Source organism: Diaphorina citri, unplaced genomic scaffold (assembly GCF_000475195.1).
Source record: "Diaphorina citri unplaced genomic scaffold, Diaci psyllid genome assembly version 1.1 scaffold1253, whole genome shotgun sequence".
Classification (NCBI taxonomy): domain Eukaryota; kingdom Metazoa; phylum Arthropoda; class Insecta; order Hemiptera; family Psyllidae; genus Diaphorina; species Diaphorina citri.
In genome coordinates this window covers 58,115-81,407 of record NW_007378682.1, presented here as the reverse complement: position 1 = coordinate 81,407, position 23,293 = coordinate 58,115, and the positions used below count along the sequence as shown (strand labels likewise).

Here is a 23,293-nt window from a genome sequence, read left to right as displayed (position 1 = left end):
CGTCTTAGTTCTGAGGGAATGTCTTACTCACTGACTACGAATAAGAGAGGATTGATTTTTTAAAATGATATTTCTGCCACATTAATCTACTTTGAATGTCCCGATTTCACAAATCCTTCCAGAATTACAGCACAGCCGGGGACCTTGAAGTATACATTCTTTTGGAACGACATTATCAACAATTAGTTTTTCTTTTAGCTAATTCATAAAAATAATCAATTAGCCTATTAGCCTGACACCTTATAGAAGGGGAAAATATCTAGAATAGTAAATTGGTATCTGTTTGACTGTTGGGCAATGAGATATGACGCTGAATGCACATTACATGCATTTAAATCTACATTATGTCAGCGTTGTTAATTAATGATTATTAAAATTTTCTTAATTAATAGTGAGGACTTGCGGATCCTATTTATTCATTTCCAGCCGTAGCCGGTTTTTTTTTTTTAATTTGCTATGTGACGAGCAACCCTTACAGTGACCAAAGCTTCATGTCTCCACTCTCCAATAACATTGTGAGGAAAGGAAGGAACATGGGTCTGAGATTGGGAAAGACCACCATACAGTAGATATATTACTCACATTAATATGCATGGAAACGAAGTAAAGGCACGTACTACACTAGCTTAGCAGATGCTTCGATTATAATCTAGTCCTCCAATTTGGAATGTATTGAAAGCAAAAATGTACTTCTACTGTATCACATAAAATGTCAAAATACTCGTAGGTACATAAGAGGTTTGACTACGGGGGCATAATATGCATGGAAACGAAGTAAAGGCACGTACTACACTAGCTTAGCAGATGCTTCGATTATAATCTAGTCCTCCAATTTGGAATGTACTGAAAGCAAAAATGTACTTCTACTGTATCACATAATACTCGTAGGTACATAAGAGGTTTGACTACGGGGGCAACAGGACTTTTCAGTCCTCAGCAGGATAACAAGGTTAGGTATAATTATAATTCTTAGTCCTTCGTTTTTTTTTATGCTTCTTATATGCTTAACCCAACTTTTAGGGCTGTTTGCCCCAACACCTGAGCTTCAGAGGGCCTTTAGTATACGTTTTTTTAGGCTCGAGTTCTAATTTCTTACTTACTTTTATTAATTCATCGTTTTTATAGACTTAAAATGCATTGGGTTTGTTATATAAAGCTAATTTGCACTTTGCTCACATTAGGATGCACTTTTTCTTGTCGAATTCAGAGGTCGCCCACTTCACGGATTTAATCGGGGTTAAATCCACCTGGAATTCAAACCTGCTCAACTGTCCTAACAAGGATCAGTGCACCCCGAAATAGCAATCTGAACAGTCAAAATAATAAAAAAAAAAACAACTACTCATAACTTCAGCAATCCGTTGGGAACTGGTGCATTCAACGTGCTATAACCAGTCCAATACGGTGAGCCCACAATTATTTGAAGCACACGGAAAACAGGTAAGAGAGGAATAGGCTTTTATTGTGTCAAAACAGACTAAATAAAATAGAAAGTGTCTCCACTCTCCAATAACATTGTGAGGAAAGGAAGGAACATGGGTCTGAGATTGGGAAAGACCACCATACAGTATATTACTCACATAAATAGAAAGTAAAAAAAAGTAAAAATCCGATCCTCTATTTTTTAGCCAGCTTTGACACAAGAAAACTTTCGCAGAAAGCAAAATAACTCGAGCCTTTTGGAATAGCCCCCATTATTACTACACTGCGCCAAGCAATTAGAGGAACGCTGTCATTTCCTTTGATTTTCTTTGGATAATGGGACCTGGCAATTAATTGGGACTCAGGGCCACTATCACTCGCGTCACCATATCCATGTTTGCCAGATTCAACCTACCTCTCGTCCATTCACTTTTCGAGAATATTCATCGAGGAACCAATGGAACCATAATGGTTAGGTGCACTTAAAAGCATTCCGTTGATGTATTCATTTGTTAATAAGACTTTGTATTCGTTCGATAGCAAAGTTATTTTCCACAGGAATTTTTTTCCGTCTTAATTACTCTATAGGTCTAGGTTAGGTGCCTTAGTGTCAGTCAATAGTGTCAATACATACTAATTTTTTCCTATGCTGGCAGTATAGTTAAGGTACATGTAACTATGGCCGTATCCAGGATTTTGTCGAGGGGGAGGGGGCGAGAGTCCACACAGTGATGTACCGGAGGGATGCTCTAAATTTTCGCATCCTGGCCTACATTAAAGGAGAAAAATTCAGCTCGAGGAAGGACCCGGACCCCCTCGCCCCCTTTTAAATACGGTCCTGCATGTAACATTAGCAGATATGTTAATAGCGAGAGAATGAATTCCACATTCCACCGCTGGATAACCGAGCACCCCAAAGCTTCTTAGGGTATAAGGGTAAGAAGATAGACTGGTAGAATAAGATTAATATAGCCAACAAGCAAAAACCATTATGCATAAGGAGTCACTCAAGAAGTTTGCAACTTTGTTGCTGTGCTAGAAGACTTAGAAAACCATTAGTGTTCCCGCACTTTTGAATAATCTAAAACAAGAGTTTCTACCAAACAAAAAACTGATCTGGTAAAGCAGCTTTTTCAGGCGTACCCTGACACACAAGGCCGAGAAAAACTTTTAGTTTTAAATTAGCTTGAGTTAAACCGATTAGATTAAGTAATCGGGCTGAATAATCTAAAACAAGAGTTTCTACCAAACAAAAAACTGATCTGGTAAAGCAGCTTTTTCAGGCGTACCCTGACACACAAGGCCGAGAAAAACTTTTAGTTTTAAATTAGCTTGAGTTAAACCGATTAGATTAAGTAATCGGGCAAAACCAACACTAATCATATGCCTAAGGTAATAGCTTCCATTTCTATTACAGCTTGGTAGGATCAATTAATCCTATCAAGTCGTTTAGGTAACATACAAACTGTAAAAGAGGCTGGGAAAAGAAGCTATTTGTAGCTGAACAATATGCACTGTTCGAATGCTGAACCGCATAAAGCAAAGAAAAATAAAATTACTCCCAAGTCAACACATTATTTTAACATCGCATCGCCATAAAAGTTTCATTTACGAAACCAACACTAATGATATGCCTAAGGTAATAGCTTCCATTTCTATTACAGCTTGGTAGGATCAATTAATCCTATCAAGTCGTTTAGGTAATAAAAACAAGCATATTGTGCCCATCACCACGGATACATCGGAATAATTAATTATACGACTGCTCAATCGAAATCTGCGAGCAAAACTCTTATGACACAGCCAACCACATATCTACAGGAAGGACATAAGAGAAAGTTCAAACTCAGGAACTAAAACTGCTTTGTGACTCAACCAAGGGGAAAGTGATGTAGAATACACAACAAGTATGATATAAGAGAAAGTTCAAACTCAGGAACTAAAACTGCTTTGTGACTCAACCAAGGGGAAAGTGATGTAGAATACACAACAAGTATGATGATACATCGGAATAATTAATTATACGACTGCTCAATCGAAATCTGCGAGCAAAACTCTTATGACACAGCCAACCACATATCTACAGGACATAAGAGAAAGTTCAAACTCAGGAACTAAAACTGCTTTGTGACTCAACCAAGGGGAAAGTGATGTAGAATACACAACAAGTATGATAAAAAAGAAGTAAAAGTTGAGATATTATGGAATATATGGGTTACAGCATAAAGATAACACGTCCCACTTGGCCAATGATGTAATCGAGCTTTCTCCCAAGTGAACTTTATAGGTTGTTTACCTTCTCTTTAATTAGACCATTGGAATCAGCTGAGAGGTCCACGATTATTCTATGACAGGGGCTTCCAACTAGCGGCCCGCGGGCCACATGTGGCCCCCCAAACCATTTTCGTGACCCGGGAAGCTTTTTTGGAACTCCCAAGTGAACTTTATAGGTTGTTTACCTTCTCTTTAATTAGACCATTGGAATCAGCTGAGAGGTCCACGATTATTCTATGACAGGAGTTTCCAACTAGCGGCCCGAGGGCCATATGTGGCCCGCCAGACCATTTTCGTGGCCCGCGAAGCTTTTTTGGATGTATGTATACAAACTTACCTAAATGTAAATTTGGATGTAGTATGTATACAAACTTACCTAAATGTAAAAAAGGTTTAATACTTAGGCAAAAATGGGCATTGAACCCGGCTCTGCCGAATGCAAGACCAGTGTAGTTATCATTGTGAGTCATGGAAATTGACTCCCTTTAGTGTTCAGCTTTACAATTAGGAGAATACTTTTTGAAAAGTTTCGCCTCAAAATTCGATCGGACTCCATTTCTGAATAGTTGGGGGGGTGCTCCCCTATGTACATATGTGGCCCGCGAAGTACCTCCGAATGTAGCATGTGGCCCGCATACACATGGAACTAGTTGGAAACCCCTGTTCTATGAAATAGCCAGGGCAATGCTTCTCCAGGCATTCATCGTCCGCAGGAGAGCTGAAATGTGAAGTACCTCCGAATGTAGCATGTGGCCCGCATACACATGGAAGTAGTTGGAAACCCCTGTTCTATGAAATAGCCAGGGCAATGCTTCATTGTCCGCAGGAGAGCTGAAATGCAAATTACTTCATAAGCTTTCAGCTGCATAATACAAACGGACCATTTTCCTCCCTACCCTATCTCGTCTATTTTGGTGTACACTCTCGAAAACCCCTATAGTCCCACTACTTACTATTATTCGTCGTCTAGAAAAGAAGAAAAAAATACACTCAGAAGTCCTTTTCAATATTTTCTTCTCCAAATTATAGAGAACAATTTTTTTCCTTTACTGAAAAAAATCAAGAAGTTGACATAATGAAAACTCTACTTTTAAAAATTAAAAGTAAGGTACTTAGAGAATTTTTACTTTGAGTCTGCAATGTACACGAGTATGTAGGTATATAGGTACATATTTTCAATAAAACTGTGTGTGTACATATTTGACCATTTTCCGCCCAATTATTTTGTAACCAGTCTAAATGAAAACTGACAATAGTTATGTACTTGGTATAAGATTACATAATAAGCACTTTTCCTCAACATGTCTTGCTCTTTCTTTTTTGTAATAATGAAAACTCTACTTTTAAAAATTAAAAGTAAGGTACTTAGAGAATTTTTACTTTGAGTCTGCAATGTACACGAGTATGTAGGTAGGTACATATTTTCAATAAAACTGTGTGTGTACATATTTGAACATTTTCCGCCCAATTATTTTGTAACCAGTCTAAATGAAAACTGACAATAGTTATGTATTTGGTAAGATTACATAATAAGCACTTTTCCTCAACATGTCTTGCTCTTTCTTTTTTGTGGTATTAAGGTTTTAGTTAATGTTTTCTGTTTCTTAGTTCAATGCATACCTATTAATTAAGAGCCACATGTGTGTTATAGTAATGAGAACAAAGAAGTCACTACTTTTCTCTGTGTATGTATATGTACCTACTTACTTCAAATTCTTTTGTTGACACCCTGTAAGTACTGTCTAGTTTAGAACCGATATCTGTCACTATACTATTTAGGATAGACGTACTTGATTAGTGAGTATTAAGGTTTTAGTTAATGTTTTCTGTTTCTTAGTTCAATGCATACCTATTAATTAAGAGCCACATGTGTGTTATAGTACTGAGAAAGAAGAAGTCACTACTTTCAATGCATACCTATTAATTAAGAGCCACATGTGTGTTATAGTAATCAGAACGAAGAAGTCACTACTTTTCTCTGTGTATATGTACCTACTTACTTCAAATTCTTTTGTTGACACCCTGTATGTACTGTCTAGTTTAGAACCGATATCTGTCACTATACTATTTAGGATAGACGTACTTGGTTAGTGTTGAATGGTCACTGGTTGTTATTGGCACTGGTGTGCGGAGGCGTTATGCAATTTTATTGCTAGTCAATGTGTTGTATGATCGATTGCTTGTGGATTTTACGACACGATGTTTAGTGCAATGTACGTAGAGACACATTATTAGTGTTGAATGGTCACTGGTTGTTATTGGCACTGGTGTGCGGAGGCGTTATGCAATTTTATTGCTAGTCAATGTGTTGTATGATCGTTTGCTTGTGGATTTTACGACACGATGTTTAGTGCAATGTACGTAGAGACACATTGAACACACCAGTATATCCAGTTTCATTGACTGGGAATCACTCAAGGATCTCAGTTTTATAGTAAACTAGACAAATTGAATCTTTTTTACTATTTTACCTACTTAAGTTATGTTTAACAATGGATACTTCCAAGTCTTGGGTATTATCCCGACCATCTCAGTTTTATAGTAAACTAGACAAATTGAATCTTTTTTACTATTTTACCTACTTCAGTTATGTTTAACAATGGATACTTCCAAGTATTGGGTATTATCCCGACTCGGAGTTTCATCTACTTCGTAGACATTTTCAAGGGAACTATTTTCCTTGGGGGAGGGATTTCAAGGGAACAAAGGAAACATTGATAGTGAATCTTTTTTTGTTTTACTGAAAACTGAACGATAAAACTGAAATCTTCCGATTGTTGGGACTCATCGGCCGACTCGGAGTTTCATCTACTTCGTAGACATTTTCAAGGGAACTATTTTCCTTGGGGGAGGGATTTCAAGGGAACAAAGGAAACATTAATAGTGAATCTTTTTTTTTTTGTTTTACTGAAAACTGAACGAAAAACTGAAATCTTCCGATTGTTGGGACTCATCGTGTAGCTTCTAAAATATGTAGTTGTAAATTTATTTATATCAAACAACTTGTCAAATTCCCTTCAATTTCTGCATACCGTGTGGGTCAATGTACTTTGTAGAAAATACAGTGCAAAATTAAAGCTTCTAAAATATGTAGTTGTAAATTTATTTATATCAAACAACTTGTCAAATTCCCTTCAATTTCTGCATACCGTGTGGGTCAATGTACCTTGTAGAAAATACAGTGCAAAATAAAACATGTATCGAAGTTTCACTAAAGAGACGTTAAACTTCTAGCAAAACATGTAGTGGGTACTATTGCTAGCAGCAAGATATTATAGCCCAATTTTTGAAGCCATTTTGAAAATACACCAACTTTGAAGCAAAGAAGAAAATGTGCGAGGAATTTATGTAAACATGTATCGAAGTTTCACTAAAGAGACGTTAAACTTCTAGCAAAACATGTAGTGGGTACTATTGCTAGCAGCAAGATATTATAGCTCAATTTTTGAAGCCATTTTGAAAATACACCAACTTTGAAGCAAAGAAGAAAATATGCGAGGAATTTATTAGCTAATGCTGTCCTGTTCACATGTTTATTCGTCGTTCTTCTTTACTCCAGTTGGATGATTTTATTTTTCACAAATAGTCATTAGTTGTTTCATGAATAGAAAAATTCGTGAAAAAGTTCTAAAGTCAATCAGCCCCAGGATTATGTTCGCGGATTTGGCAATTATGTTCGCGGATTCGCGTCCCGAATCGACATTTTGGATATTTGGCAAGCCTATTTATAGTTATACACTTGGTTCAATAAACCACTGCAAACTATAGGTACACAAGAAAACACGAATATGCCAATGTTAATTTTGTGGAACAAAAAACGAGGAGGAAAAGGACGTCCTTTTCCTCCACTAAATTCTAGCAACTCAAAGAATGCTTTGTTACTTCGTTAATATCAAGTTCACACTAGACAACCACTGCAAACTATAGGTACACAAGAAAACACGAATATGCCAATGTTAATTTTGTGGAACAAAAAACGAGGAGGAAAAGGACGACCCGCAAAAAAAAAAAAAAAAAAAAAAAAAAAAAAAAAAGATTCAGTGTTCCTCGGTCCAAGTATTGCATCGATTTTGAGTTCCTTTAAAATATTAATCATATTGGTATCTGCCCACCTAATTATAAGGTAAAGGTAGAGGGAACATTCAATATTCAATGTTAAATGCATAGACCTTGCCCTTAATTAGTTGTTCCACAGGCGTCTTAGAGCTTCGGAGAACCTTATAACCTTTAATTCAGTACGCTGATTCACTTTTATTAAATGCTAATTTCGTATACACAAATTAAGAACGATAGTCGACGGATAATCTACTAGATTACTAGAAAAAAGTATAACATCAACAGTGGGAAAGACATTTTCAATTGAATTGAACATTGAAAGTTCATTTGTTTTGTCACTTCTTTAATAAGGATAAGGGGGAAAAGAGTTATAATGGGATATGGTAAGGAAGGTAAATTGAGGATGTTTCTCAACACAGGATACAATGGTCGTCTATTACATCAGGTGAGTTACTTACCACCTCTGGTCAAAAAAAAGAGAAAAGACTTTTCAAACCACGTGTAACTCGTGTTTCATACTTAAAAGCATTCCGTTGATGTATTCATTTGTTAATAAGACTTTGTATTCGTTCGATAGCAAAGTTATTTTCCACAGGAATTTTTTTCCGTCTTAATTACTCTATAGGTCTATAGGGCTGAGTACGAGTTGGTTCCCAACTGGGAAAAAACGTATTAGTTGGTTCCGGTTGGAAAAAGGTTTGTATGAATTGGTTCCCTGATACCTGCCCTGATCAGGAAGTTATAATAATTATATTAAATGATTTTTTTCCTCATTCTACAATTTTTTGATTCAGAAGTTATTGAAAGATGATATTCAGAGGTGGGCATGTACTAAAAGGGGTTGTAAATGTGCTATAAAACTATCGGCCGATAGAAAGTTTATTGTGGAAAAGTGAAAGTTTATTGTTGAAGAAAGATGACATGGAAACTCTGGATTCAAATGACTTAGTCCTTATTAGACACAATATGCAAATTTCTGCCAAAGCCTTTATAAATTGTCAGTTGTTGTTTTTTTTTAATGTTTTATCTTTTTGAATTTGTAAATAAATAGATTAAATAAACAATTTGTTTTAACTAATTTACACTTTTTTGTCATTTCTTAATGTCGGAACCAATTAATACCTTTTTCCAAGGGGAACCAATTCGTACATGAAATTTTTGAAGGGGAACCAATTCATACGTGACAAAAATGGGACTTTTTTTTGGGAACCAACTCACCTTTTCCCGACAGATCAATACTGCTCCATTTGTACCACAAGGCACCCACCAAAGGATATATATATAAAATATATTCAAAGTTTCAAAGCAAATTACTTCCTAATGAAAGTTGGGTAAAGCATTTTACTGAAACTTCAAGGATAGGCGAGGTTACCAAAGGACTGCACTTCAGTGAAATTACTAGTCGTTCTGTGAACTGTAGACCTCGATTGTAGACCTCGATAGACCATATCGACGATTGTTGTTTAACTTGGTACCTATTCGAATTTTGGACAAATTTACGATTAAGAAAAATGTCCTGCTTTGAAAAAATGTCTTCTGGGTAATTCTACGTATGAACGGGTAACCCTACGTAATACATAATTATGTATCAAAACAGAAATAAAACTATCTACACGTCTTATGTAGGTACCTATATCTAAAAAAAAAGAGGTGACACTAATACAAAACCCTCCCCGTTTAATACACTAAGCTAATTTTTATGACTTGACTTGGACTCCAACCTCCAGATCCTGAGTTTTTTTTTTTTTTTTTTTCATAAAATGGATACCTATTATGCAGTACTGTAATACATACTTTACTTCGAATCATTTTTTATTCACAATTATTTCTCTTTACTTCCAGCATCAATCTCGCGCTCATATCTGATTAAACAGAGATACCTATCTCAAGTAAAACCAAGTTAAATAATAATAATAATAATAATAATAATAATAATAATAATAATAATAAAAACTATCAACATTGAAATCTAAAACACGTTTCCAATTAGCAATTGTCTTTATCTATCACTGCCCCTAGCCCCCCATTTGCATATTCTTCTTTTTTATCGCTTTGGCGAGAAATAGCTAACGTTATGGGCTTATGATGTAAGTCTAGAAGTCTAGAGTCTAGAGTAACTTATAGGTTCGGAGAAAAACAGACAAAAAAAAAAAAAAACATTCCTAGTTTTTTTTACTTTAAATCTGTACGGACTAAAAACTGATTATACAAAATTCAACTGGTTGGCCATCCCCCATTTGCATATTCTTCTTTTTTATCGCTTTGGCGAGAAATAGCTAACGTTATGGGCTTATGATGTAAGTCTAGAAGTCTAGAGTAACTTATAGGTTCGGAGAAAAACAGACAAAAAAAAACCATTCCTAGTTTTTTTTACTTTAAACCTGTTACCTGTACCAATAGCGGGGTATACCTAAATAATAAAGGAAGGACGGACTAAAAACTGATTATACAAAATTCAACTGATTGGCCATAAGTGGTTTTTCCTGTACTACGAGAAAATGGTACGACTTTTCCGAAATTTTCTTTCGCCAAACGATGTAAACCGCCGTTTTGCATATTGCCTTAGGGTCAGTCAGCTAATTTTCGTACTCCTTATGGCCAATCAGTTGAATTTTGTTTAATCAGTTTTTTAGGTATACCCCCAATGACGGCAATCCAGCAGATCCAGCTTCTATATTGGTAATCTTCCAATGACTATAGAAGCAGAGACACACAGGTACTCGGACAAAAAGATGGTTTGGGCCAATTTTGATTTTTTGATCAGAGGCAGGAAAAAATGTTCAACACGTGATTTGAACTTTATGGTTATGTAAGTTTACTTTCTTCATTCAATAGTACACTTACTTAGATAAATAGGATTTGATTTTTTTCTTTTGACCGATTGGAACTTCGAAATCCAATGCAAGTCTTGTTTTTTCTGCCAAGTTGTTTATAGGTAGGCTTGCCAAACGTCCCGAATGGGCCGGGACAGTCCCGAATTTCAGGGGGTGTCCCGGCGTCCCGTTCAGTTTTTCATTTTGGGGCGTTTTGTCCCGAATTACCTATGTGATTTCGCGATTATGTTCGCGGATTTGGCGATTATGTTCGCGGATTTATTTTTTTTTTTTTTTTTTTTTTTTTCTTCAGTTAATTCTCTAGTCAATTAGACTGTGAAACCGAGCATGAACGAGTCAAATATGTGCAACAGATTTTCCTCACGAAGGAAGACAAACTTTGCAAGCGCAATCAAGTCAAAATATAGCGGCGAACGAAAGAAGAAGGATAAGTTTTATCTGAGCTACTTTTATCATCATCGTCCAACAAATCATAAAAACTAATGTGATTGTTTAAGAAGTTATTTTTAACATTAGTTATTAGATAAGTTTTATCTGAGCTACTTTTATCATCATCGTCCAACAAATCATAAAAACTAATGTGATTGTTTAAGAAGTTATTTTTAACATTACTTATTAGTTTATTTCTTGGATAAAATGTATTAGCATTTGGATTCAATTTGCTGTTGCTAATCAGTTTTTTGTTAATATAAACTGAATAGTTATTAGTTTATTTCTTGGATAAAATGTTTTAGCATTTGGATTCAATTTGCTGTTGCTAATCAGTTTTTTGTTAATATAAACTGAGTTAGTTCTATTGTCAGAGACAATAGATATTTCAGTGAAACATGGTTTTGATTTTCTTGGATTTAATAGTTTATTATTGGTTGTACTGGACATTTGGACATATTTATCTATAGACGATGGTGAACTCGATGTGGTTACTATCGTTTGGTAGGTCCTATTAGGTAGGATTACTACCCTATTATAGTAATGGTTGCATTTATCATCCTGTATCCTCATACAACAATTTGACCACATAATAATGGAGCTCTAAGGGTTAGGTGGTAGAGAACGCCTAAGGCGTTAACCTCGCCTAGTGGTTGCCTTCCACTCAAGAGTCTATTATTATTATTATTATTATAAAAATTCAATTTTTAATTGCTGTTCTAATGAAAAAGTTCAAAGAGTTGTGACGTCAGATTTCATGTCAAAATGCACAGAAACGCTTACGCACAAACAAACAAAGTGGGAGTCATGAATTATGACATCATTGCTTACGGGAGCGTATGCTGAGACGTCAAACTTCACGATTTACCGGTATTTTTTAGATCGATTTATCTCAGTTTCTAGAAGTCATAGAAAAAAAGAAAAATTCCGTTGGTCCTCATGTGCAAAATGGCGGTTTCCATCGTTTGGCAAAAGAAACTGCCATTTAGCATATTGCCTAGGTCAGTCAGCTAATTTTTGTACTCCTTATTGCCAATCAGTTGAGTTTTATGATCCCAAAAGTGGTTTTCCCTGTAGGTACTACTGGAAATGGTACGACTTTTCCGAAATTTTCTTTTGCCAAACGATGTAAACCAGCGGTTTCCATTGTTTGGCAAAAGAAACCAACATTTTGCATATTGCCTAGAGGTCAGTCAGCTAATTTTTGTACTCCTTATTGCCAAGCAGTTGAGTTTTATGATCCCAAAAGTGGTTTTCCCTGTACTACTGGAAAATGGTACAACTTTTCTGAAATTTTCTTTTGCCAAACAATGTAAACCGCTGTTTTGCCTATTGCCTTATGGTCAATCAGCTAATTTTCGCACTCCTTATGGCCAATCAGTTGAATTTTGTGTAATCAGTTTTTTAGGAATACCTTTGGGTATTCTGAAAAGTAATAATGTTTTGTACATTTTAAAAGAAAAATCACTACTTTAGCTTAAAAATTGACTCCGTAGCATGATTTTGAAAACCGTCCGTTCTTTCTGCTGGACCCTGTATATTTATCTGAGGCAGCATTTTAATAAATATTGAACTTTTTTTTATGACATAGGAAGAAAACTTGTTTCAAGTGACCTAGTGGATGTGACGTGTTTCCCATGTTTTGTCAATCTCTCCAATACCGCCATCGCTTTGAGGTTCCTGTCTCCTCTTCTTTTTAATCTCTTCCTTTTCTTTACAGTCTTTTTTTACGGTTTTTAGCTTTTAGTCTTCTTTACTTCTTCTTCTTCTTCTTCTTCCTCCGTTGTTCTCTTGGCTAAGCGGTGCTGTAAACTGATGAAGAGACCCTGACCTTCACAGAGAGTTTAAAAGAACTCACAATGGTCGAAAATTTAAATAGATTAATTCAGTTAGTTTATTAGATACCTAGCTATTCTCTTCCATATTTGCAGTGGATTTCTTTCCCCACTGGATTTCTTTTGGCAAGGTTCTCCTGAAGGAGACATTTCTTTTACTGTTTCTTCTTCATCTGGTATTTGGTAAGCGGTCAAACTTTTTTGACTTGGCGGGGCGGAGCGCTACCGCGCTCCTTAATCTGGTTTTTCTTTCAGATTCTGTAACAGTGGACCTACGTGTCGTATTTGTCCTAACCTCTCTTCTGCCTTCATTTCCTCAGCACTGATAAAAGAAATAACGAAAGTTCGCATATAAATTGAAAAATAACTTTTACAACTTCAGAGTGTGAAGTTCTAGGTAAAAAAGTTATTCAAAGTGCGAAAACGTTATTTTTCAATTGTGTGAAGTTGTGAAAGTTATTTTTCAATTTATATGTCAATATGGCGACTTTTACAAAGTTACAGGCATCCTTTCCGTAATTGGGACTTGTAAAGAGTGGTCAACATTCGAAATTGTGAAAATTATTTTTTCGAAAAAACAGTGTTTTTTGGTTCGATAATAATCAAACTTGTGCTAAAATACGCCAAACAGATGGTGGTTGGGAGGTACAAGCTGCGATCGTAAGTCAAGGACGAAGGATTGTAAAGATATCCTTGGATAAAGAAGGTAAATTTTAAACGATTAATCGAAAATCGGAAGAAGAGATATCGATTACTTATATCGATTGCATCGATCAAACGCTCCAAGGAGGCAAATCAATAGAGGACTGAAAAGTGAAGGTAAAAAGTGAAGCGTACCAAAGTTACCGGTGCTACCGGTGCAACTGAACAGTTGCTAGCTTCACATCCCAGCACCGATAAGAATCATTCCTCTTCATTCCCAGTGTCTTAAACTTAAATTTGATGAGAAAATGTTGGGTGAAGAAGCGGTATTACAACTCAAGGGGATTTTACGAGAAGAAATTAGAGATTCAGTTGGGTCGGAAATGACAAAACTAAATGAAGCATTTGGCCAATTAAAAACTGAAATAGTACATTCCCTTGATTCAAAAGTACAGGAAAAAGTCAATGAGGCTACCCAAGAGATAAACAAAAATTTGGTACAATTGAAAAAAAATGACACAGATCTTGAAGAAAAAATTAAAAAATGTGAGAAACAATTGTTGGAAGAAAAGAAAAGAAAGAACCTCATCATACACGGACTCGGCACCTTTCAAAACTGGAAAGAGAGAGAAAATGCAGTCTTCCAAATGATCAGAGAAAAAATGGGAATCATTTGCAACAATGAAGATATTGATGCGATAATCAAGCTGGATAAAAGACGTGATGATGGACCCATTTTGGTGAAGTTCACAACAAATCGGAAGAAGTTAGATGTATTGTTCAATAGGAAGCTTCTTAAGGACACAAGCATATTTATCGATGAAGATTACAGCAAAGAAATTGTTGAAAAACGCTGGATAAAAGACGTGATGATGGACCCATTTTGGTGAAGTTCACAACAAATCGGAAGAAGTTAGATGTATTGTTCAATAGGAAGCTTCTCAAGGACACAAGCATATTTATCGATGAAGATTACAGCAAAGAAATTGTTGAAAAACGTAAGGAGCTGAAAAAGATAATGAAACAGCTGAAAAACGATGGGAAGGAAAAGGTATATCTCAAACAAGACAAACTGTTTGTTGACGGGATTCTATGGTCAAAGGAAGAACATGAGACAGGAGCGCTAGTAAAAGAGGGAGATATGGATGTGGAAATGGCCAATGACTCACAGGAGCAAGGAAAGAAAGACTCAGCCAACAAGAAAAGAGGTAGATCCCCAGGATCAGCAGATGTGAGTGGTAATCAAGGAAGGAAACCGAAGAAACAGCAATCCCTACAGAAACAGCAAAAACTCAACAAATTCTTCAACCGAAGCCTGGAGCCGAGACCCCGTTCAAGTTCAGCAGGAGCAAGTCTAGGACCAGAAATAGCAAAAATCGTGGATAAACTCACAGCCAAAGAGAAACAACCATCCGCATCAATTGGCGAAGACAAGGGGAAGAAAGAAGAAATTCAAAGTGGAACAGAGAATGGAAGTGGTGAACAGAGGAATGAACCATCGGGCACTGAAGAGGCATAGCAATCACAGAATGGTCATGTTGGAGATCCGAGCCAATCGAGGAGAAATCAAAATAGAACCAACTTCTCGATCTCGATACAAAATGTAAACAAAACTGAGGAGGATAAATTTAAAAATTTTGAAATTAATTATGGGAAAAATAAAATTAATGATAACAATAAAAGTGATAAGGGACTAAAAGATGGCTTTTCCATTCTTTTTTATAATACACAAACCTTGAAATCCGAAGCAAGACTCCAAATTTTAGAAGAAGAGCTAATTGGTGTTGATTGGGATGTTTTGGGACTTGCTGAGGTGAGAAGACAAGGTGAGGAATGTATTCAACTAAAGAGTGGAAATATTTTCTACTATGTAGGAAAACAAGAAGGTCTGAGAGGTGTTGGTTTTCTCATAAATAAGAAGTGGAGTAAAGATGTGAAGATGTTAAAATCCAACACAGACAGAATAGCACAAGTCTTAATAAAAGTAGGAAGTTACAACATAAGAGTGATCGAGGCATACGCACCAACTCAGGACAGCTCAAACGAAGAGCTTGAATCTTTTTATAATAAACTGCAAGAAACAATTAATGAAAAACTTGAAAACACAAAAACATACATTGTAGGAGACTGGAATTGTAAAGTAGGAAGTAAGAGATCTGGTGAAAGGGAGATGGGAAATTTTGGATATGGTAGGAGGAATGTGAGAGGGGAAAGGTTTCTTGAATTTGTATCTGAAAACCAAATGTTTGTTGTCAACAGTTTTTTCCCGAACGACGAGAAATGGACATGGTCGCATCCCAATGGTCTTGTGCATAATGAAATTGATTTTGCATTGAGCTCAAACATGAATTCAGTTTTAAACTTTGAAATACTCAATAAACCTATGATTGGAAGTGACCACAGAGCCATAAAAATGAGAATAGCATTGAAAAGGAGAGAATTGAGAAAACAAAAATTTCAAAAAAGGGGGAGAAAAGTTGAAGGGGAAACACTAAGAATGAACAGGGAAAGGTATAGCAAGGAACTGGAGGATAACTTGTTACACTGTAGAGCAGTGGGACAGGGACTAGAGTTGGATTATAGAGAAATGAATAGAATAATAATCACCACTAGTGAAAAATTTAGATCTCCAAAGAAATCATGGTATAGAAAACTGTCAATTAAAACATTATGCCTACTTGCCAAAAGAAGGCGGTTAAAAAGAAGAGGTATGAGGGGAAGAATCGAGTATACTGAAATCTCTAAATTGATTAGGAAGTTAGCTGAACAAGATATTGAGTTATACAATAACAATTTCTTACAAAAAGTAGTAGAGAAAAATGCAAGCCTGAGAAAAGCAAAAGGGGAGATAGCCATAGGGAGAGCAGAAATCACTAGCTTGAAGGGAGGCAATGGTGAGGTAATAACAAACAGAGATGAAATATTACAAAGGATTTCTGAATTTTATCAAGAACTTTACAGTAGCAACGAACAAGTAATCATAGATAGATGTGTTGGAAAAATTGACAAAGTCAAAGAAGCAGAAGTTAAAAAAATACTTTTGGATATGAAAAATGGTAAATCAAGTGGAAATGACAATATTATAGTGGAAATGCTTAAGTATGGTGGTAATCAGGTAATAAATATTTTAACTAACCTTTTTAACTACTGTCTAGAAGAAAAAATAGTACCAATGGATTGGAGTATATCTAAGGTTTGTCTTCTTTTCAAAAAAGGTGACAAAAGAGATCTAAACTGTTACAGACCCATAAGTTTGTTAAATGTAGCCTACAAATTATTTTCTAAGATCCTAGTTAGCAGACTCTCAAATGAATTAGATAGAAATCAGCCCCCAGAGCAAGCTGGATTTAGGAGTGGCTTTGCTACGACAGATCACATCTTTGTTGTACGAGAAGTTATAAGGAAAGCGGAAGAGTTTGGCTCCCCATTGTGTATGTTATTTGTAGACTACCTTAAAGCATTTGATTCTGTGAAGGTGGGAGCAGTTTTTGAGGCATTGAAGGAACAGGGGATAGGGGTGGAATACATAGAGATGCTCCAGATACTGTCTCAAGATAACAAGATGGAGGTTCAGGACAATGTGCAGATCAGTGTGCGGAGAGGAGTTCGACAAGGTGACCCGGGATCCCCAAAATATTTTAATGCACTGGAACACTGACCAAAAGAACACAATTTCACTCTGACCAAAAACCCATTGTAAACTGCTCGCTCATTGTAAACATAAACCTCTCTTACATTAGTACATATTACCAGGTAGGTATACACATCTACTCTACAAACATGCCATAGCATATAATATGATGGTATAAAAGTTTTATTTAAGCTGACTTAGGCGCCTGTTAAGCGCCACTAAAAACTTTAAGCATGGGTGGCTGAGGTGAAGAAACAACTTTTGAAAGGGGCTAATGACATTCGAAGTCGTGCCCCTTTTAAAATAAAATTTCCTCAGCAAATTCCTTTGCCCATTATTCGTTTGTAATACATTACAGCAAACGGCAAAGTCCCTCTCTCTCTCTCTTTTCTCTCCTTCATTTAGGTATCTTTACGTTCTCTTTCTTCTAACATCTTCACTTTCTACCATATTCTCTCCCTCCTTATCTCCCTCTCATTCAGTAAGTCCTTTTTCACCTCAGTTTATAAATCTCTTTTCTATCTAAAGTTCTCTTCTTTCATCTTCATCCTCTCCCTTTTCTCCTACATCCTCTTCCTCTCTCTCTCTGTCTTCTCTCCCCACCCCCTATTATGATGTATTTTCACATCACATCTTCTCTCTTCGCTTTATCAACATTTTTTTCCACTTCCATCCTCATTCCTCCCCTACCCTTCATTTTTATGATGTATTTTCACATCACATCTTCTCTCTTCGCTTTATCAACATTTTTTTCCACTTCTATCCTCATTCCTCCCCTTCTCTTCATTTGTTCCTTCTCCACCTCCTCCTATCTCCTCCACATTAATATTGAATGCACAATATTCATCTCCATGTCCATGCATCACATCCTTCCGGTATTCCCACGCTCGTTTTACCATCTCCCCTAGTGGATGTGACGTGTTTCCCATGTTTTGTCAATCTCTCCAATACCGCCATCGCTTTGAGGTTCCTGTCTCCTCTTCTTTTTAATCGCTTCCTTTTCTTTACAGTCTTTTTTTACGGTTTTTAGATGAGATGCTGTATTGTTGGAGCCTTGATTTGTCACACTGTAGCGGCATCGTTTACACGCACTAGTTCTTACAAATAATTGTCCACTAATTCTAATCCGTAAGTTCCAATAGATTCTTCTCCTTGACATCCTGCTCCAGGCTGCAATGTCCACATACGTCATCAATACCAACGTCGTGTCAGGGATAAATTCCATGTCTCTCAAATGGGAAAAAACGAGAAAAAATCTCTGCAAAGAAACCTGCTGCAGCATTTTTCTTCCTTTTCGTGAACAGTTCGCATACTTGGCTTACTGCCAAATATTTTTCACTACAGCAATGTTTTTTCAGAGTGTATTTTTTTAACTCGTAAATCTTTGGTCACCAATTTTCAATTTTGGCGGAGGGGGAGGAAGGAGCTTTGGATTGTTATTGCACTCATTAGGTATAGGCCATTTGTTTTTCAATGCATTTCAGTGCTTTACTGTCTCTTTCCACTAGATTGGGCATTCTCAGACTCCGATTGAAAACACTGTATTGTCTCTTGTGCTTTAAAAAGAACAGCTGAGATACTCGTAGCTTGTAGTTTCAATGTTTCCTCTTCTCAAATCTTGTATTATACCCATGTGTCCACTGTATTTTACTATTTAAAAAGGTCGTCCTGTCTTGAACGAAAAATTAATGTTTTTTTTTATATCTACCATCCCGATTTTTTGTTCGTTGAATCAAAGTCATTACAAAGCCTTATTGGTACAGTCCTTGTAATGGTACAAAGTCATTACAAAGCCCATTCACCCAGAAGAAGAAGAAGACCACTGCACTCAATTGATCAACCCTATTTATTAAAATAGGGAGGAGTATGAATGAACTTGACCCTATTATAGGTACTTATTAGCAGTCATTAGCTTTATCTAAAATCTAAAGGTATTCGTATCCCGTTTGGACACTCTCCAATTGCTGCTATCTCCTCATTAGGAGGATTGTCTCACCGTTGAGATAGTTCTGTGATAATAATGATGATGACAATAAATACTTATAGGTAGATTTATTTTCTCAACAACACCTACAGTTTTTGTCCAGGTAAAGGAAAAAAAATGTTCCTACCTCGGATTCAAGGAACATTACGAGATCGAGGATCTAATAATTGAAGTTATTGAAGTCCATATCGGGAAGCTCGGCACTAAAATATGTATAGCATTCGAACAACCTAAAGAAGAAGACAAGGAAAAAGAAGTAGAAGGAAGAGAAGAAGAAGAAGACAAGGAAAAAGAAGAGAGGGAGAAGGAAGAGGAGGAGGAGAAGAAGAATCTGAGTCTTGGACTGAGGGCACTGGTACTGGTGACTCCAAATGAACGGTTTTGGGTCGAGTTGATTTCATTGAAAGACAGACCTTAAAATTGAAAGACTGTAAAAGCTTAACAGCTTTTACAGTCTTGATGTATGAGATCGTTGTATTTTGTGTGGACATTTCGATACTTTTACAATGTAACAACTTAAGAAAGAACTGCAATCATTGGAACATAACCTTAGAGAAGATTTGTACAAGGTCAACCCAACTTTTGGGGCTGTTTGCCGCTACACCCAAGCCTCAGAGTGGGCTTTTTGTGTATGGAGTCAAACAAAGTATGCTCGTAGACTATTGAGGAGCATACTCATTTCAACATGAACTTGAAGTCCCTACCCTAACTACTATTTCTCTCAAGTTTTGACTTTGCCGGGGCGGAGCGCTACCTCCTTGAGCAGAATGTGAGAGCTCCATTACAAGAGTTATCAGAGCTTGAGGATTTCATTACCCAAGCACCTAGGAACATCTTCAAGATGTCTTCAACAGCACCTTTTAACAATAGCAACATAAGCCTCTTCTCACTCTAAAGTTGAAGGAATTTGAATAATGCATTCAATCGGAAGCTCCTATTCGATGTGATGCCTAAAGCTGTTAAAGTGTTTTGAAACCCGACAGTATATCGACGTCACAATATGTTTGAAGAAGTTGTACAAGAGTATATGTATGGTCTAGTGTTCTAGTGTTTAGAATAGATAAAATACATACGTAGTTAGTTGTACTTTGCAAATATCTCGATAGGTTTAGGATATAGCGATTCCCAATCTTACATCTCATTTGAAAGTGACGTAAAATTAGACTACATAAACCTATGAACTTTTAGATTCTAATATTTCTACTGTTGTATAGTGTAGACTTTTTAAAATATTCTAAAAACTCCAGATTGCTTTTTCTTCGTCTCAAGTGTCCATTCAGCAAATACGTAATGTTTATGGTTCATAATCCATAGAAATATGCACAAAAACACTTTTTGTACCTAGGTATCCTCAATTTCTTACTCATCTGCAGTGTACTGAAAGCTTAATTATATTTTTTTTTCCCCCCGTTTTTTTTTTTTTTTTTTTTTTTTTTTAACTTCAAATCAAGGTTCATTTGGCACATCCACTATTTCTCATTTTAATTCAGATGTCACTGTCATTTATAACATTACTCTATAATGGGGATGTTTTTCTTTTACTGATTTTACAAGTCAGATTTTTGTGTCCCCCCCAGTATATTTTCATGACGTTATAAAACATGTATTTCTATTGTCACATTTAGAGACATGCTAATGTTGTGTTAATGCTGGGTGAGATCATTTCCCTTGGATGAAAATAGAGGGAGGCAAACACCTATATCCGGCAAGGGGATTTCGATGTACCAAACTAAACCGGTTTGGAAAACAATTGTAAATTACAAGCCAGTCCATGTAATTATCTTTAGGTGAAAGTTCTCGGATCCCCTTGTCACTTAGGTTAAGCAACGCTGACCACAGCCACAATGAACGAGAGAACATTGTCCTGAACTCTCATAATAAGATTGTGAGTGTGAGGGGTGTGAGAGGATGGGTGATGGTGTATGGTGTATGAGAGATTTCAACATGGTCTGCTCCGTGTTTTATGAAAAGTTTATGCAATTTGAAAATGCTCCACTTGTAGCAGACCTCTTCGGATAAAGGTTCGTTTCCATCTTCCCTATCTCTTCTTTGCCGTCCCTTAATCCAATTATTGGTCCCATATTCATTGTTTTCTATTCATTAGGAGACACTAGTGACGTGTTGATGATATACAATGGGGAATACAGAGGTGTTCATTATTCATAGTGGTACCCCATCAATTATTACAAGTATTCTTGAGAGTTTATTGCGACTATCGAGGAGACCGTCACAACAGTTAGATTAGTTCACAAACCTAGATGAGATTCGGGTCCATATATTCCATAAAGTGGAGATTACACATGAGCAAAGACCAAATGGATACCTACATCCCTAGCAATATCGATGATTGGGTAATTATTGGCCTTACGATTTACCTTAACCAACCATCGATGTTGTAGGGATCGTGTTTTCTGTACCTTATGTCTTATCTTATATCATAAGACCAACAATTAAGGTAGAAACCCACTACTGTCACGTCTCACATCTTTCTAACTCCCCATGAGCTCACGTGACGTGGTAGTAGTGTGTTTCTATACCTTTATCCGACTATCCGATGTTATTAGGGATCGTGTTTTCTATTTATTTTTTATTTGGAAGTCTGGAATCTAAATTCAACTCTCATCTTGAAAACAAATTCACAAATTGTGTCATTTTCCCCCCTTGCATAAAAAAAGTTCTTTTGGCACATCCTTTCAACTTTATTATCTGAGGAAAATTTAAAATAATGATAATTCTCATAATTATTAATTCAATTTTTTCCTCTTCTTTCTTTCCTTCACGTATACGGTATATTATTTAGTTGTGATGTGTAAGTGATATTTCTTTCCTTCACGTATAAGGTATTATTTAGTTGTGATGTGTAAGTGATATTTCTTTCCTTCACGTATACGGTATATTATTTAGTTGTGATGTGTAAGTGATATTTCTTTCCTCCACGTATAAGGTATTATTTAGTTGTGATGTGTAAGTGATATTTAATATGTATCTGTACCTCAAAAATAAAGTGTTAAAGCTAGGGGCACCTCTTATTGCATTGGACAATTTTTCAATTCCAAAAGTAGTATTAAACTAAAACTGGCGTGCTCAGGCCGGAACTTGGCCTGGCGCACTGCCGTGCACCTAGATTTATTGTCCTAGATTGGAGCATACCTAGGCTGACCATACGTCCCGCTTTCGGCGTCCAAAAAGGACTGCGTCCCGCTTTGGGCCAAAAAAATTATGGTCACCCTAAGCATACCCCCGTATAAGCCACTCTTTGAAATCCAGGATAAGGGCCTGGTTAAATCACATAACTGAGGAGGGAAAAATTAACTCAATCAGAGGTTAGGCCCCTCTTGCATGAAATGCTTCAAGTGGTATACCGAAGACACGTAGGTAGCAAAGTGAAAATACGTTGAGAATTAATTGGAACAGGAAACAAGAGATAGGTAGGTAATAAATGTAATAATAATAATGATGATGATGAAAAGGTGAGAGTAGAGGAGAAAGATACGGGCGTTGATGAAGATATGAGAGAGGGAAGAGAAGTAACAGAAGAAGAAGAAGAAGAAGAAGAAGAAGAAGAAGAAGAAGAAGAAGAAGAAGAAGAAGAAGAAGAAACAAGGTGATAGAGTAGGGAAGAAGATTGGAAAGAGAGGAAGAAAAAGGAAAATAAATTGAAAAAGGAGGACATGAAGAGAACGGAGAGACGCAGAAGAAGGAGAAGAAGAAAAGGAAGAGATAGAGCCTGAAAGGAAGAGTAGGACAAAGAAAAAAAAGAAGAAGGAGAAAGTGATGAGAGAGAGAGAGACAGAAAATATGAAGGGAGGTGTGGATAGGAGTAAGAGAGAGAGAGAGAGAAAGAAAAGAGAGAGAGAGAGCGAGAGAGATGAAGGAAGTATTGGATTACACAATCGCTTCAACAGACAAAACCCTGGGGCGATAGATAAAGATAGAAAATAGAACAATGATAATACAGGACAAAAGTTCCTGTCCTCTCTCTATCTCTCTCTCTCTCTCATTATTTTGTCCCCACCCCTCTCCCTTCCTACTCTCTTTCTCGTTCCTCTCTCTCTCTTTCTCTCTCCCTCTCTCTCTCTCCTACTCTCTGTTGTTCTTCCCACACGCAATAATTCTCCTAATATACTCAAGTACCTATAGGAGCACAATGACATTACTACCTATTCAAATGGGAGCATCCATAGTC

The 23,293-nt window shown here is 36.5% G+C and overlaps 2 protein-coding genes and 1 long non-coding RNA gene across 3 annotated transcripts in view; 2 read left to right on the top strand and 1 right to left on the bottom strand.

Annotated features, from left to right (window-relative positions):
* The window catches only part of LOC103514984, a 56,473-nt gene that overhangs the window by 9,364 nt on the left and 23,816 nt on the right, over positions 1-23,293 (bottom strand). The window lies entirely within an intron of this gene.
* On the top strand, positions 1,787-2,053 carry LOC113469838. The gene is made up of 2 exons (XR_003393133.1): positions 1,787-1,893; positions 2,017-2,053. It is a non-coding gene; the product is annotated as an uncharacterized LOC113469838 (long non-coding RNA).
* LOC113469837 lies at positions 13,383-16,831 on the top strand. The gene is made up of 2 exons (XM_026827812.1): positions 13,383-14,232; positions 14,379-16,831. The coding sequence occupies exons 1-2, from the start codon at positions 13,801-13,803 to the stop codon at positions 15,009-15,011; spliced, it is 1,065 nt and encodes a 354-aa protein (XP_026683613.1). The 5' UTR covers positions 13,383-13,800; the 3' UTR covers positions 15,012-16,831.

Excerpts from the sequence above, each read along its gene's own strand:
- LOC113469837 (XM_026827812.1), top strand. The coding sequence starts at position 13,801 with ATGTTGGGTGAAGAAGCGGTATTACAACTCAAGGGGATTTTACGAGAA. Across the intron at positions 14,233-14,378 it reads GTGATGATGGACCCATTTTG|GTGAAGTTCACAACAAATCG; the intron begins GTGAAGTTCACA and ends GGACCCATTTTG.